General features: G+C 57.4%; 1 protein-coding gene across 1 annotated transcript; it reads left to right on the forward strand.

The window, feature by feature from the left end:
• The first annotated feature begins 5,587 nt into the window (after positions 1 to 5,587).
• Positions 5,588 to 15,537, forward strand: LOC311591705 (cytochrome P450 2F3-like). The gene is given in 11 exon segments (XM_084771616.1): positions 5,588 to 5,654; positions 5,934 to 6,148; positions 6,491 to 6,653; positions 7,009 to 7,158; positions 7,567 to 7,727; positions 8,216 to 8,266; positions 8,270 to 8,392; positions 8,469 to 8,610; positions 8,754 to 8,941; positions 14,830 to 14,971; positions 15,064 to 15,537. Coding segments are annotated over 10 exon segments (1,491 nt in total). The 5' UTR covers positions 5,588 to 5,654; positions 5,934 to 5,959; the 3' UTR covers positions 15,246 to 15,537.
• Positions 15,538 to 15,626: the final 89 nt, after the last annotated feature.

The following is a 15,626-nucleotide window of genomic DNA, read 5'->3' on the forward strand; positions in this document are numbered from 1 at the left end:
AGAGCCCCTGCCTAGAATCCCCCAGTGAGGGGCTGGGGGTGTGGCTCAGTGATAGAGCCCCTGCCTAGAATCCCCCAGTGAGGGGCTGGGGCGTGGCTCAGTGGTAGAGCCCCTGCCTAGAATCCCCCGTGAGGGGCTGGGGGCGTGGCTCAGTGGTAGAGCCCCTGCCTAGAAGCCCCCAGGGAGGGGCTGGGGACGTGGCTCAGTGGTAGAGCCCCTGCCTAGAATCCCCCAGTGAGGGGCTGGGATGTGGCTCAGTGGCAGAGCCCCTGCCTAGAATCCCCCAGTGAGGGGCTGGGGTGTGGCTCAGTGGTAGAGCCCCTGCCTAGAATCCCCCAGTGAGGGGCTGGGTGTGGCTCAGTGGTAGAGCCCCTGCCTAGAATCCCCCAGTGAGGGGCCGAGTGTGGCTCAGTGGTAGAGTCCCTGCCTAGAGTTTACCAATGAGGGGCTGGGTGACTAAGTCATAAAACCTTTGTCTACATTATGCGGGCTCTAGGTTCAATGCCTAGTACTGGGGGGGCACTAAAAAGATGGAGACAAGAAGTCACAGGAGCCAGGCAGTGGTGGCGCACGCCTTTAATCCCAGCACTCAGGAGGCAGAGGCAGGCGGATCGCTGTGAGTTCGAGGCCAGCCTGGTCTACAAAGCGAGTCCAGGGCAGCCAAGGTTACACAGAGAGACCCTGTCTCGTGGAAAAAAAAGACAGAAAGAAAGAAAGAAAGGTCCTATAACCTTCCCACGCAGCACCACCAGCTGGAGGCCAAGTAGTCAAACACTTAAGCCTCTGAGGTGCGTTTGATATTCAACTTGGTGAGATGTATGGTCACTTAGGAGACATCCAGAGATTAGCCAAGGCCCGAATGTGATAGGTGTCCCCACAGGCTGAGCTCCTACACTGAGTAAAGGGGGAAAGAAAGTGACAGAGCACCAGCATTCATGTTGTCCCCCTCCCCCTTCTCCCTCTCCGCGGCTGCTAGCATCATGTCCCCCACCACCAGGCGCTGCATCTCGGTCACGCCCCTGTGGCTAACAAGCCTGGTCTGAGACGGAAACACACTCTGTGCGAAGGAAATGTTAAATCAGAACACGGCTGCTCTGGCAAGAGACCACACCCAAAGACCTTCTAGGTCTGTGGGATCCTGCTGGAATGCAAGCACGCCTTTCATCCAGGAGGCGGAGGCAAGCAGATCTGAGTTCGAGGCCAGCCTGGTATGTAGAGCAAGTATCAGGTAAAGAAAAGCTTAGGTCAAGGCGTGGTGGTACAGGCCTTTAATCCCAAAAGAAGGTAAAGTTAGTTTAAAAGGAAACACCCATGTTTGGAAGTGATGTCTAATTGAGTAGCAGAAAAGGTGATGAGTCAGAGAAGATTTGACAGACTAGGACACGCCCAACCCTCACAGGAAGAGAGAGGAAAGGGAAGCTACTTAAGAGGCAGGTCTTTTGTTTTGTTTTTAAGATTTTGTTTATTTTATGTATGAGCACTCTGTCTGCATCTGCAGGCCAGAAGAGAGCACTAGATTCCAGTGTAGATGGCTGTGAGCCACCATGTGGTTGCTGGGAATTGAACTCAGGACCTCTGGGAGAATAGATAATGTTCTTACCCACTGAGCCATCTCTCCAGCCCCAAGAGGTAGTTTTATAAAGAGAGGAGGCAGTTTTTACCAGGACAGTAATAGAGAGATGGGTTGCAGAGAGAGAGAACTCAGGTGAAGATAGAACAGGCCAGAAAAATGAGAAGAAGCCAGGAGATAAGAGCACATTGCCGAGTTAGTTTGAGGCCAAGCTGAACAATTCTGGGCCAAATGAGAATCCAGATTAAATAAATCAGCTGGGAGAAGAGTTGGAGCCAGAACAGCTGAGTTGAAGCAGCCAGCCCAGAGCTCAGAAAGAAGAAAAGGTGAGCTTATTAAGCAGGAAGTCTCAGAGGGTGAAAACATTCTAGGCCTAAGTTAGATTGTACAGGGGCTAGAAGCTTCCAGATCTACGCCTAGGTTAGCAGAAGGAGGCAGTTTGCCTCCCAGACAACAACTGAGCTAGGAGAATAAAAGTTACTGTTAAAGCTCTGCATCTAAGATCACTCAGACTGTTGACACACGAAGGCCAGAAGAAAACGATCCACCCAAAAGCTATTTCCCACTCTAGGAAGCTGCGGGGGAGGGGGGCCTTTTTTTTGTTTTGTTTTGAGTTGGTTTTTGTTTTGTTTTGTTTTGTTTCGAGATTGGGTCTCTCTGTGCAGCCTTGGCTGTCCCTGGACTCGCTTTGTAGACCAGGCTGGCCTCGAACTCACAGCAATCCTCCTGCCTCTGCCTCCCAAGTGCTGCCATTAAAGGCATTAAAGGTGTGCGCCACCACTGCCCAGCCAGTTTCTGTTTTTTTTCGAGACAGGGTTTCTCTGTGTAGCCCTGGCTGTCCTGGAATTTGCTCTGAAACCCAGGCTGGCCTTTAACTCAGAGATCGGCCTGCCTCTGCCTCCCAAGTGCTGGGATTAAAGGCGTGCGCCACCATTGCCTGGCTTGTGCTAATTACTTCTTAAGATCTGAAGGCTCATTTTGTTCCTGTCTGCTTCCCCCCAGCCACCCACCCACCCCCGCCACCCATACGTCCTTGTCACTCTGTTGAGGTAAATCCATTTCTTCCTTAGCTTGCTTCTTCCCAGATGTTTGGTCACAGGAACAGGAAACCTAATACAGAAAGTCAGTCCCAAGGAGCAGCGTTGACGCCATGACAAACTGCGACCTGTGGCTCAAGCGCCTTGAACTGGTTTGTGGGAGAAATATGGAGCTGGGCCACCCCAGCGGGGGGGGGGGGGGCAAGGAGTTGGAAAGACCAAAATGCTGAGAGAAATGCAGACAGTAATGGGGGCTGAGCTGACAGAGTTTTGTTACCAAGTTATGGTGTGGGGGTGTTGTTTGGTGTAATAAGCCTGGCATGGTGGCACACACCTGTAATCCCAGCACTCGGGAGGCGGAGGCAGGCAGATCTCTGTGAGTTCGAGGCCAGCCTGGTCTACAAAGTGAGTCCAGGACAGCCAAGGCTACACAGAGAGACCCTGTCTCAGAAAGAAAGAAAGAAAGAAAGAAAGAAAGAAATGTATATAAATATGTATATATGTATTATGTATATGTGTGTATATATGTATGTGTTTATATATAATATAATATACATATATATAATATATAATATATATGTATATATATTAGTGGTAGTGATAGGTTTACTCAGTGTGTCCGCATATGGAAAGAGGAACAAATAAAGGCATCAAATCCCCCGAGTCCAACAAGAAAAAAGGTGAGGGAGGCAAAATGTTGGCGCAGTTAGCACAGCTAATGGGGCCAAGGTGTGGTCTAGTTCATTGCCGTGTCAGCTCTCACTCTCTGAGGCGGCCCTACAGAGGTCCGTGCCACCGGCATGCTTGACAGGAGGGCTTGCCGGCTCCTGCTCCAGGCGCAGCCTCGCCCTCGGGAATGATCACTGTTGTTTGAAGGAGGATGATCCTGGTGGCAGGGACGCCAAGGTGACCCGTGAGAAAAGGTGAAGGGAAAACGACATCTCTGCGTGTCAGGCAAAGCAAAGGAGGCAGGCACGGCACGGAGGCGGCCAGGTCAAGCTCCCTCCCTGTTTTTACTCCCCTTGTAAGCCAACCTGGAGAGCAGATGCTCTTTAGCAGAAAGCGGTTTCTCAAGGTCTGTTTTGTATGCTTCAGAGGGCAAGAGAGGATCTGTGGGGGGTTGGGCTAGGAGCCGTTTGCATTACATTCTGTCCTGGTTAGTTTTTTTTTTTTTAAGATTTATTTATTATGTATACAGTGCGCTGCCGCCGTGTACACCTGCAGGCCAGAAGAGGGCGCCAGATCTCACTATAGATGGTTGTGAGCCACCATGTGGCTGCTGGGAATTGAACTCAGGACCTCCGGAAGAGCAGTCAGCGCTCTTAACCTCTGAGCCACCTCTCCAGCCCAACACTTGTTCTTAGAGAGGGCTCAGGTTTCATTCCCAGCCTTCACATGGCAGCTTACAACTGTCCACAACTACTGTTCAGTGGGATACAGTGCCCTCTTCTGACCCAACTCCCAGACACCAAGCGCACACATGGTTCACAGGGATACACGCAAGCAAACACTCACACACAGATAAAGCAAATGTCCAAAAATAAAACTGAGCCAGGCGGTGGTGGCGCGCGCCTTTAATCCCAGCACTCGGGGAGGCGGAGGCAGGCGGATCGCTGTGAGTTCGAGGCCAGCCTGGTCTACAAAGCGAGTCCAGGACAGCCAAGGCTACACAGAGAAACCATATCTTGAAAAACCAAAAAGTAAAATAAAATAAATAAAACTGGAGAGATCCAGAAAGGGAAAGAGAAATGTTGGGGGGCGGGGTGAAAGAGAAGAAGAGAGAATTAAGACAGAGGCAGAGGCGGATAGAGATAAGCAAGGGGGAGACACAGAGATTAGAGGGAGACTGGAAAATGAAACAAAGCCGCCGCAGAGACACTCCCGGAAACCAGCCAGCCGCAGCCCCCTACCTTACCCCCAGGTCTGGGCTCTCTGCCAGGCAGGAAGACTGGATCCAACAGGCCCGGGGAGGGGCAGGAAGGTAGACCACATTCCCGGACAGCCTGTCCTTAAGAACCGACGGCCCCACCCAGGGGCTGCTGCGGACCTGAGTGGGTCTCCCCCTGCAGCTCTTGTGGCCCCTAGAGCTGCTATGTTGATGTGGTCTCAGAGTTGGGGGGGGGGTCTCTCGGGAGGGCTCTGGAGACCAGGTGATGTGCTGACAGACTTGCGACCTTGACAGGGCATGACAACCATAGCCTGGTGATAGAGTTGAGCCCAGGGCTAGGGACTAGGTATAAGCAGAGGTGAGAAGGCGATCAGAAGCTACAAGGTTGGTAGGGAGCAGGAGCCTAGGGAATGGCAGCACGCTCCGGAGGTGGGGGGCGGGGTGTGAGGTGGGGGGGGGGGGAACACAGGGACGACATGACACAGATAGGAACAGCACACGGGCTTCCCAGAGCAATGGAAAGAGGCAGGCATGGTGGGCAGGGCACTTTATTTTTTACTTTATTTTATTTTTTCCCTTCAAGACAGGGTTTCTCTGTGCAGCCCTTGCTCTCCTGGAACTCACTCCGTAGACTAGGCTGGCCTCGAACTCAAGAGATTTCCCCCTGCCTCTGCCTCCCGAGTGTTGGCATTAAAGAAGGTGTGCGCCACCACCTGACAAGAGCCAATCTTTTTAAGGAGGAGGGGAGAGCGGCTTGGTGGCTAAAGACCACTGGGTGCTCTTCCAGAGGACCCCGGTTCAATTCCCAACACCCGCATTCGTTGGTACCGCCAGTTCCAGAGGGCTCTGATGGTGGAACACACGCGGTGCCTAGACATACAGGTAGGCAAAGCACCCATACAATCAAATAAAATAAGTTCTTTATAAGACATGAAGAAAAGCAACAGATGTGATTTAAAACAAAACAAAACAAAACAAAACAAAAAACTCCCAGGTACGAGTTCAGGAGCCGCCGACACAGGCGCGCCAGGCCAGTGACGTTAGTGGTGCTTTCAGAAAACCAGGAGTGTGTCTAGGAAGCGGGAGGTGCCCCTGTCTGGCATTTGAGGGTATGGTTCAGAAATGGCTAGGGAACTGAAGAGAACACATAGCCCTACAGGTATTGGGGGGGAGGGGGGAGGGGGGGAGGGGGGTGTTGGGAGGATGTACCTGGCTGAGTATCTACATGAAAATGGCAGGCTGGAGCAAACACACACACACACACACACACACACACACACACGTATTCCTAGGGGCAGGGTGGGGGACGTGGGCTTAGGCGTTCAAGGAACAGAGTAGAGCCCCAGACTCTTGCACCTCCCACACTGGTCTCCGCCCTGCTATTCCCCGCCCCCCGCTCCCCACCTTAAAATTGCCTGCAAATTAAACCGCTGCCAAGGGCTCCATGCATAGATCTTGGGCACGATGGTGCCCTGTGTGGCCGCGCTGCTACTGCTGTTGCTGCTGCTGCTGCTGCTGCTGTTTGTGTGGTGGGGCCGGGTGCTCCGCCGATCCCCCACGCGGAAAGGCTTACCCCCTGGGCCCGCGCCGCTCCCATTGCTGGGGAACTTGCTGCAGCTACAGTCTGGACGCTTGGACCATACACTCATGCAGGTAGCGTCTACTGTGGGTTTGGCTGAGCAGAACTCTGCATTTGTAAAGTTGCGACTGTGCCCAGAAGAGGCGAGTTAGAAATCCTGGGTCACTGAAAGTGGAGAGCCAAAGAGGATGGGGGGAGGGGGCTTGACTCCTATGTCTGACGGAGGAGGGTGGGGCCTGGACCCCCATATCTGAGAGAAGAGGCCTAGACCCCCAGTGTCTGAAAGCTGAGGCCTAAACTCCAGGGTCTGAAAAGGAAAGAAGGGGTTTAAGAGCTCCTGGACCTGTGGAATGAGAGGCTGAAAGGGGAAATTTTGGGGTCTGCGGAAAATCAGAAGCCTGGACCACTTCCTATAGCTCTCCAGCCGCTGGGGCCCAGTGTTCACCGTGTGGCTGGGTCCGCGCCCTGCAGTGGTGCTGTGCGGCTACGGGGCGCTGAGGGACGCATTGGTACTGCAGGCAGATGCATTCTCCGGCCGCGGGGCCATGGCTGTCTTCGAACGCTTCACCCAGGGAAATGGTGAGGCCCAGGTTGGGTGGAAGTGAGTCCCCTAGACCAGCTAATTGGATCTAAGGGGCGCGGGGGGGGGGCGGGGGGAGCAAAGTGGGAGGGGCCTAATAGAGAATACGGCTAATGAGCTAATGAGGGGGAACCGTTAGGCGTGGGGTTCATTGCAGGTTCGCAAGGCAACCAACAGAGGGCTAACTTGGTAAGTTCTAGAGAGCAAGCACTGGTCAGGAATCAGGCCGACAAAGGCGGGGCTCGGGCTGTGTGCACTCAGCTGAGGTGGCTGGCACGTGGTCTGGGATAAGAGCAAAGCTATTAAGAAGTGGTCCTGAGAGGAGCCAACTCTGAGTTTTGGTTCCCACTGTAGGCATAGTGTTTTCTAACGGGCCGCGCTGGCGCACGCTGCGCAGCTTTGCACTTGGAATGCTGAGGGAGCTTGGCGTGGGTACCAGGACCATCGAGGATCGCATCCTGGAGGAGGCGGCGTGTGTGCTGGATGAATTTCAAGCCACCATGGGTGGGGCCTGGCAGGGAAAGCATAATACCTGATGGGGGGGGGGGAGACGACCCATGGACTGCCAAAGCGCTTCCGGTGTAATGCAGATCCAAGGGAGCTAGGTGGGGGAGGGGCCACAGCTTCTGTGTGAGGGCGTCAAAAACCATCTTCTTCAGAAGTTTGAGGGAGGTGGGCCCGCTGGCGCAGGCCTGTTAATTCCAGCATTGGGGGGAGGTAGAGGCCGGTGGATCTCTGTGAGTTCGAGACCAGCCTGGTCTACAAAGCTAGTCCAGAGAAACACTGTCTCAAAAAACAAAAACAGAAACAGAGGTGTGGGGGTGAGGGTCTCTGCTGCAGATCTTACTGGCCTCCCCTGTCCCTTTTAGGGGACCACGGTTTTATTACCCAGAACTGCTCTCACCTCCCCAGGAGCTCCATTTGACCCCCGACAGCTACTGGACAATGCTGTATCCAATGTCATTTGTTCTGTGGTCTTCGGAAAGCGCTATAACTATGGGGACCCAGAGTTCCTGAGGCTCCTGGACCTCTTCAGTGACAACTTCTTTCTCATGAGTTCCCGATGGGGTGAGGTGAGGCGATGGGCTCTAATTTCTCCCTTTTGGGCAGAGCCTTGTGCAGAACCCCGAGGGTATAGCCCTACCCACAGTGGTTGTAGACTTAATGACGAAGTGCTACAATTTCTCCACGAGGAAACCACGGCCTTGTCCAAAGCCCTACTAAGACTTTCAGCACTGAGTGGGGCGTGGTGGTGCACGCCTTTAATCCCAGCACTCGAGAGGCAGAGGCAGGTGGATTGCTGTGAGTTCGAGGCCAGCCTGGTCGACAAATCGAGTCCAGGACAGCCAAGGCTGCACAGAGAAACCCTGTCGGGGGGTGGGGTGTGGGGGGGGGGAGACTTTCAGCAGGGTGTGGCAGAACATGCCTTTAACCCCACTACTCTGGAGGCAGAGACAGGAGGCTAATTTGAGGCCAGCCTGGTCTACATATAGAGATCCATGCTAGCCAAAGCTACATAGTAAGGCCATCTTTAAAAAAAGAAAGACCCCCGTCTCTCCAGATGTACAATATGCTCCCATCCTTCATGGACTGGGTCCCCGGCCCCCACCACTGAATCTTCAAAAACTTCCAAGAGCTCAGACTCTTCATCTCGGAGCAAATCCAGTGGCATCGGCAGTCACGACAGGCAGGGGAACCCCGGGACTTCATTGACCGGTTCCTCGACCAAATGGATAAGGTACGAGTCCCTGCTGCCTTGAATCCTGCCCATGCTGCCAAGTAGCAGGCATCAGAGCGCCTGCCTCTGTCCTCAGAAACAGCAGGACCCGGAAAGCCATTTCCAGGAGGAGACGCTGGTGATGACCGCGCACAATCTTTTCTTTGGTGGAACCGAGACCACAAGCACCACTCTGCGTTATGGGCTCCTCATTATGCTCAAGTACCCTGAGGTGGCAGGTCCGGGAACTGGGTCCATGCGCCCTATCACCCCCACCCCACTCTACCCCACCCCACCCCACCCCGCCATAAGCCTGAGTGAGGAGAGGGTGGCTGGGGTGGGATCTCAGTAAAGCAGCACACTCAGTTTCTGATGACCCCAGCCAAGGTACAGGGGGAGCTGGATGCCACCGTAGGTTGGGCTTGTGCCCCGAGGCTGGAGGACCGTGCCCGCCTGCCCTACACCAATGCGGTGCTGCATGAGATCCAGCGCTTTATCAGCGTGCTACCACTGGGGCTGCCACGGGCTGTCACCCGAGACGTACACCTCAGGAACCATCTCCTGACCAAGGTGCACAGGGAGCCTGGGAATTCTGCACCCGGGGAAGGGACATAGTGTCCATTCGGAGATAAAGGTTCAGGGAGGCCTGACAGAGTCCAGTGGGCTCCTCTCCCAGGCTCTTAGTGTCACCTTAGGTGTGCAGCTATGTGAGAGCAGCTGCAAGACCTTGAGTTGGGTGCCAATCACAACACAAAGGGTCTGGGTGGGCACTCAGAGTCTGTGGCTAACAGTGACCGTGTGTACCCAGGTGGGTAGGCAGTCAGTCTGTGGCTAACGGTGACTGTGTGTACCCAGGTGAGTGGGCGCTCACAGTCTATGGCTAACAGTGACCATGTGTACCCAGGTGGGTGGGCACTCAGTCTGTGGCTAACGGTGACTGTATGTACCCAGGTGGGTGGACGCTCAGCCTGTGGCTGACAGCGACCGTGTGTACCCAGGTGGGTGGGCGCTCAGTCTGTGGCTAACGGTGACCATGTGTACCCAGGTGGGTGGGCGCTCAGTCTGTGGCTAACGGTGACTGTGTGTACCCAGGTGGGTGGGCACTCAGCCTGTGGCTAATGGTTACTGTGTGTACCCAGGTGGGTGGGCACTCAGCCTGTGGCTGACAGCGACCGTGTGTACCCAGGTGGGTGGGCGCTCAGTCTGTGGCTGACAGCGACCGTGTGTACCCAGGTGGGTGGGCACTCAGCCTGTGGCTAATGGTGACTGTGTGTACCCAGGTGGGTGGGCACTCAGCCTGTGGTTAATGGTGACTGTGTGTACCCAGGTGGGTGGGCACTCAGCCTGTGGCTAATGGTGACTGTGTGTACCCAGGTGGGTGGGCACTCAGCCTGTGGCTGACAGCGACCGTGTGTACCCAGGTGGGTGGGCGCTCAGTCTGTGGCTAACGGTGACCATGTGTACCCAGGTGGGTGGGCGCTCAGTCTGTGGCTAACGGTGACTGTGTGTACCCAGGTGGGTGGGCACTCAGCCTGTGGCTAATGGTGACTGTGTGTACCCAGGTGGGTGGGCACTCAGCCTGTGGCTGACAGCGACCGTGTGTACCCAGGTGGGTGGGCGCTCAGTCTGTGGCTGACAGCGACCGTGTGTACCCAGGTGGGTGGGCGCTCAGTCTGTGGCTGACAGCGACCGTGTGTACCCAGGTGGGTGGGCGCTCAGTCTGTGGCTAACAGTGACCGTGTGTACCCAGGTGGGTGGGCACTCAGCCTGTGGCTAATGGTGACTGTGTGTACCCAGGTGGGTGGGCACTCAGCCTGTGGCTGACAGCGACCGTGTGTACCCAGGTGGGTGGGCGCTCAGTCTGTGGCTGACAGCGACCGTGTGTACCCAGGTGGGTGGGCGCTCAGTCTGTGGCTGACAGCGACCGTGTGTACCCAGGTGGGTGGGCGCTCAGTCTGTGGCTAACAGTGACCGTGTGTACCCAGGTGGGTGGGCACTCAGCCTGTGGCTAATGGTGACTGTGTGTACCCAGGTGGGTGGGCGCTCAGCCTGTGGCTAACGGTGACCATGTGTACCCAGGTGGGTGGGCGCGCTCAGTCTGTGGCTAACGGTGACCATGTGTACCCAGGTGGGTGGGCGCTCAGTCTGTGGCTAACGGTGACCGTGTGTACCCAGGTGGGTGGGCGCTCAGCCTGTGGCTAATGGTGACTGTGTGTACCCAGGTGGGTGGGCACTCAGCCTGTGGCTGACAGCGACCGTGTGTACCCAGGTGGGTGGGCGCTCAGTCTGTGGCTGACAGCGACCGTGTGTACCCAGGTGGGTGGGCGCTCAGTCTGTGGCTAACGGTGACCATGTGTACCCAGGTGGGTGGGCGCTCAGTCTGTGGCTAACGGTGACTGTGTGTACCCAGGTGGGTGGGCACTCAGCCTGTGGCTAACGGTGACCGTGTGTACCCAGGTGGGTGGGCGCTCAGTCTGTGGCTAACGGTGACCGTGTGTACCCAGGTGGGTGGGCGCTCAGTCTGTGGCTAACGGTGACCGTGTGTACCCAGGTGGGTGGGCGCTCAGTCTGTGGCTAACGGTGACCATGTGTACCCAGGTGGGTGGGCGCTCAGTCTGTGGCTAACGGTGACCATGTGTACCCAGGTGGGTGGGCGCTCAGTCTGTGGCTAACGGTGACCGTGTGTACCCAGGTGGGTGGGCGCTCAGTCTGTGGCTAACGGTGACTGTGTGTACCCAGGTGGGTGGGCACTCAGCCTGTGGCTAACGGTGACCGTGTGTACCCAGGTGGGTGGGCGCTCAGTCTGTGGCTAACGGTGACCATGTGTACCCAGGTGGGTGGGCGCTCAGTCTGTGGCTAACGGTGACCATGTGTACCCAGGTGGGTGGGCGCTCAGTCTGTGGCTAACGGTGACCATGTGTACCCAGGTGGGTGGGCGCTCAGTCTGTGGCTAACGGTGACCATGTGTACCCAGGTGGGTGGGCGCTCAGTCTGTGGCTAACGGTGACTGTGTGTACCCAGGTGGGTGGGCACTCAGCCTGTGGCTAATGGTGACTGTGTGTACCCAGGTGGGTGGGCACTCAGCCTGTGGCTGACAGCGACCGTGTGTACCCAGGTGGGTGGGCGCTCAGTCTGTGGCTAACGGTGACCATGTGTACCCAGGTGGGTGGGCGCTCAGTCTGTGGCTAACGGTGACTGTGTGTACCCAGGTGGGTGGGCACTCAGCCTGTGGCTAATGGTGACTGTGTGTACCCAGGTGGGTGGGCACTCAGCCTGTGGCTGACAGCGACCGTGTGTACCCAGGTGGGTGGGCGCTCAGTCTGTGGCTGACAGCGACCGTGTGTACCCAGGTGGGTGGGCGCTCAGTCTGTGGCTGACAGCGACCGTGTGTACCCAGGTGGGTGGGCGCTCAGTCTGTGGCTAACAGTGACCGTGTGTACCCAGGTGGGTGGGCACTCAGCCTGTGGCTAACGGTGACTGTGTGTACCCAGGTGGGTGGGCACTCAGCCTGTGGCTGACAGCGACCGTGTGTACCCAGGTGGGTGGGCGCTCAGTCTGTGGCTGACAGCGACCGTGTGTACCCAGGTGGGTGGGCGCTCAGTCTGTGGCTGACAGCGACCGTGTGTACCCAGGTGGGTGGGCGCTCAGTCTGTGGCTAACAGTGACCGTGTGTACCCAGGTGGGTGGGCACTCAGCCTGTGGCTAATGGTGACCGTGTGTACCCAGGTGGGTGGGCGCTCAGCCTGTGGCTAATGGTGACTGTGTGTACCCAGGTGGGTGGGCACTCAGCCTGTGGCTAATGGTGACTGTGTGTACCCAGGTGGGTGGGCGCTCAGTCTGTGGCTAACAGTGACCGTGTGTACCCAGGTGGGTGGGCACTCAGCCTGTGGCTAATGGTGACTGTGTGTACCCAGGTGGGTGGGCGCTCAGCCTGTGGCTAACGGTGACCATGTGTACCCAGGTGGGTGGGCGCTCAGTCTGTGGCTAACGGTGACCATGTGTACCCAGGTGGGTGGGCGCTCAGTCTGTGGCTAACGGTGACCATGTGTACCCAGGTGGGTGGGCGCTCAGTCTGTGGCTAACGGTGACTGTGTGTACCCAGGTGGGTGGGCGCTCAGCCTGTGGCTAATGGTGACTGTGTGTACCCAGGTGGGTGGGCGCTCAGTCTGTGGCTAACGGTGACCATGTGTACCCAGGTGGGTGGGCGCTCAGTCTGTGGCTAACGGTGACCATGTGTACCCAGGTGGGTGGGCGCTCAGTCTGTGGCTAACGGTGACCATGTGTACCCAGGTGGGTGGGCGCTCAGTCTGTGGCTAACGGTGACTGTGTGTACCCAGGTGGGTGGGCGCTCAGCCTGTGGCTAATGGTGACTGTGTGTACCCAGGTGGGTGGGCACTCAGCCTGTGGCTGACAGCGACCGTGTGTACCCAGGTGGGTGGGCGCTCAGTCTGTGGCTGACAGCGACCGTGTGTACCCAGGTGGGTGGGCGCTCAGTCTGTGGCTAACGGTGACCATGTGTACCCAGGTGGGTGGGCGCTCAGTCTGTGGCTAACGGTGACTGTGTGTACCCAGGTGGGTGGGCACTCAGCCTGTGGCTAACGGTGACCGTGTGTACCCAGGTGGGTGGGCGCTCAGTCTGTGGCTAACGGTGACCATGTGTACCCAGGTGGGTGGGCGCTCAGTCTGTGGCTAACGGTGACCATGTGTACCCAGGTGGGTGGGCGCTCAGTCTGTGGCTAACGGTGACCATGTGTACCCAGGTGGGTGGGCGCTCAGTCTGTGGCTAACGGTGACTGTGTGTACCCAGGTGGGTGGGCGCTCAGTCTGTGGCTAACGGTGACCGTGTGTACCCAGGTGGGTGGGCGCTCAGTCTGTGGCTAACGGTGACTGTGTGTACCCAGGTGGGTGGGCACTCAGCCTGTGGCTAACGGTGACTGTGTGTACCCAGGTGGGTGGGCGCTCAGTCTGTGGCTAACGGTGACCATGTGTACCCAGGTGGGTGGGCGCTCAGTCTGTGGCTAACGGTGACCATGTGTACCCAGGTGGGTGGGCGCTCAGTCTGTGGCTAACGGTGACCATGTGTACCCAGGTGGGTGGGCGCTCAGTCTGTGGCTAACGGTGACCATGTGTACCCAGGTGGGTGGGCGCTCAGTCTGTGGCTAACGGTGACTGTGTGTACCCAGGTGGGTGGGCACTCAGCCTGTGGCTAATGGTGACTGTGTGTACCCAGGTGGGTGGGCACTCAGCCTGTGGCTGACAGCGACCGTGTGTACCCAGGTGGGTGGGCACTCAGTCTGTGGCTGACAGCGACCGTGTGTACCCAGGTGGGTGGGCACTCAGCCTGTGGTTAATGGTGACTGTGTGTACCCAGGTGGGTGGGCGCTCAGTCTGTGGCTGACAGCGACCGTGTGTACCCAGGTGGGTGGGCGCTCAGTCTGTGGCTGACAGCGACCGTGTGTACCCAGGTGGGTGGGCGCTCAGTCTGTGGCTAACAGTGACCGTGTGTACCCAGGTGGGTGGGCACTCAGCCTGTGGCTAATGGTGACTGTGTGTACCCAGGTGGGTGGGCACTCAGCCTGTGGCTGACAGCGACCGTGTGTACCCAGGTGGGTGGGCGCTCAGTCTGTGGCTGACAGCGACCGTGTGTACCCAGGTGGGTGGGCGCTCAGTCTGTGGCTGACAGCGACCGTGTGTACCCAGGTGGGTGGGCGCTCAGTCTGTGGCTAACAGTGACCGTGTGTACCCAGGTGGGTGGGCACTCAGCCTGTGGCTAATGGTGACCGTGTGTACCCAGGTGGGTGGGCGCTCAGCCTGTGGCTAATGGTGACTGTGTGTACCCAGGTGGGTGGGCACTCAGCCTGTGGCTAATGGTGACTGTGTGTACCCAGGTAGGTGGGCACTCAGTCTGTGGCTAACGGTGACTGTGTGTACCCAGGTGGGTGGGCGCTCAGCCTGTGGCTGACGGTGACCGTGTGTACCCAGGTGGGTGGGCGCTCAGTCTGTGGCTGACGGTGACTGTGTGTACCCAGGTGGGTGGGCGCTCACAGTCTATGGCTAACAGTGACTGTGTGTACCCAGGTGGGTGGGCGCTCAGCCTGTGGCTGATGGTGACTGTGTGTACCCAGGTGGGTGGGCACTCAGCCTGTGGCTAATGGTGACTGTGTGTACCCAGGTAGGTGGGCACTCAGTCTGTGGCTAACGGTGACTGTGTGTACCCAGGTGGGTGGGCGCTCAGCCTGTGGCTGACGGTGACCGTGTGTACCCAGGTGGGTGGGCGCTCAGTCTGTGGCTGACGGTGACTGTGTGTACCCAGGTGGGTGGGCGCTCACAGTCTATGGCTAACAGTGACTGTGTGTACCCAGGTGGGTGGGCGCTCAGCCTGTGGCTGATGGTGACTGTGTGTACCCAGGTGGGTGGGCGCTCAGCCTGTGGCTGACGGCGACCGTGTCCCCTCCCAGGGCACATTTATCATTCCCCTGCTTGTGTCTGCACACCGGGATCCCACCCAATTCAAGGACCCTGACCACTTCAACCCCACCAACTTCCTGGATGCCCATGGCAAGTTCCAGAACAGTGATGCCTTCATGCCCTTCGCCCCAGGTCTGGGCCAGGAGGGAGGGGATCCAAGAGGCAAGCACTGGGGGACTGGCAGGAAGCACTCGCTCATCCCACACCTGCACCCACATCCACAGGAAAGCGCATGTGCCTGGGTGCTGGCCTGGCCCGCTCAGAGATCTTCCTCTTCCTCACTGCTATCCTGCACAAGTTCTCCCTGCTCCCCGTGGGAAGTCCTGCCAACATCAACCTTACTCCACAGTGCACTGGTCTGGGCAACGTGCCCCCGACCTTCCAGCTCCGCCTGGTGGCCCGCTGAGGTGGGGCTCCACTAGTGTCACCTCCGTGCCCTGATCTCCTTACCTGCCCTAACTGTAGCATAAATCTCTTTACAGAGACAATACAGCGTGTGCAGCTCTGAGGTAAACGTTTATTCCTTGGCTGGCAGGACCTCCATACCCATGCTCTTCACTACATTTACTCTGCCCGAGCGGTGGCAGCCCAGTCCATAAAGTGCCACAGCTGAAGGGGTGGGGAGTCACTTCACATTCCAGGCTGGAGGAGTGGGGAGGGGGTGATGTGCCCCCCACAGACCTCGGCCAGCAAGAGGCCGTGACTCACCTCAACCCCAAATCCTGCCTCCTCTCATCATGCAATGGACCAGACACGGCAGGCCACAGGCCACAGCCATACTGACCAC

This window comes from Acomys minous, assembly GCF_964271855.1.
Source record: "Acomys minous genome assembly, chromosome: 20".
Taxonomy (NCBI): Eukaryota; Metazoa; Chordata; class Mammalia; order Rodentia; family Muridae; genus Acomys; species Acomys minous.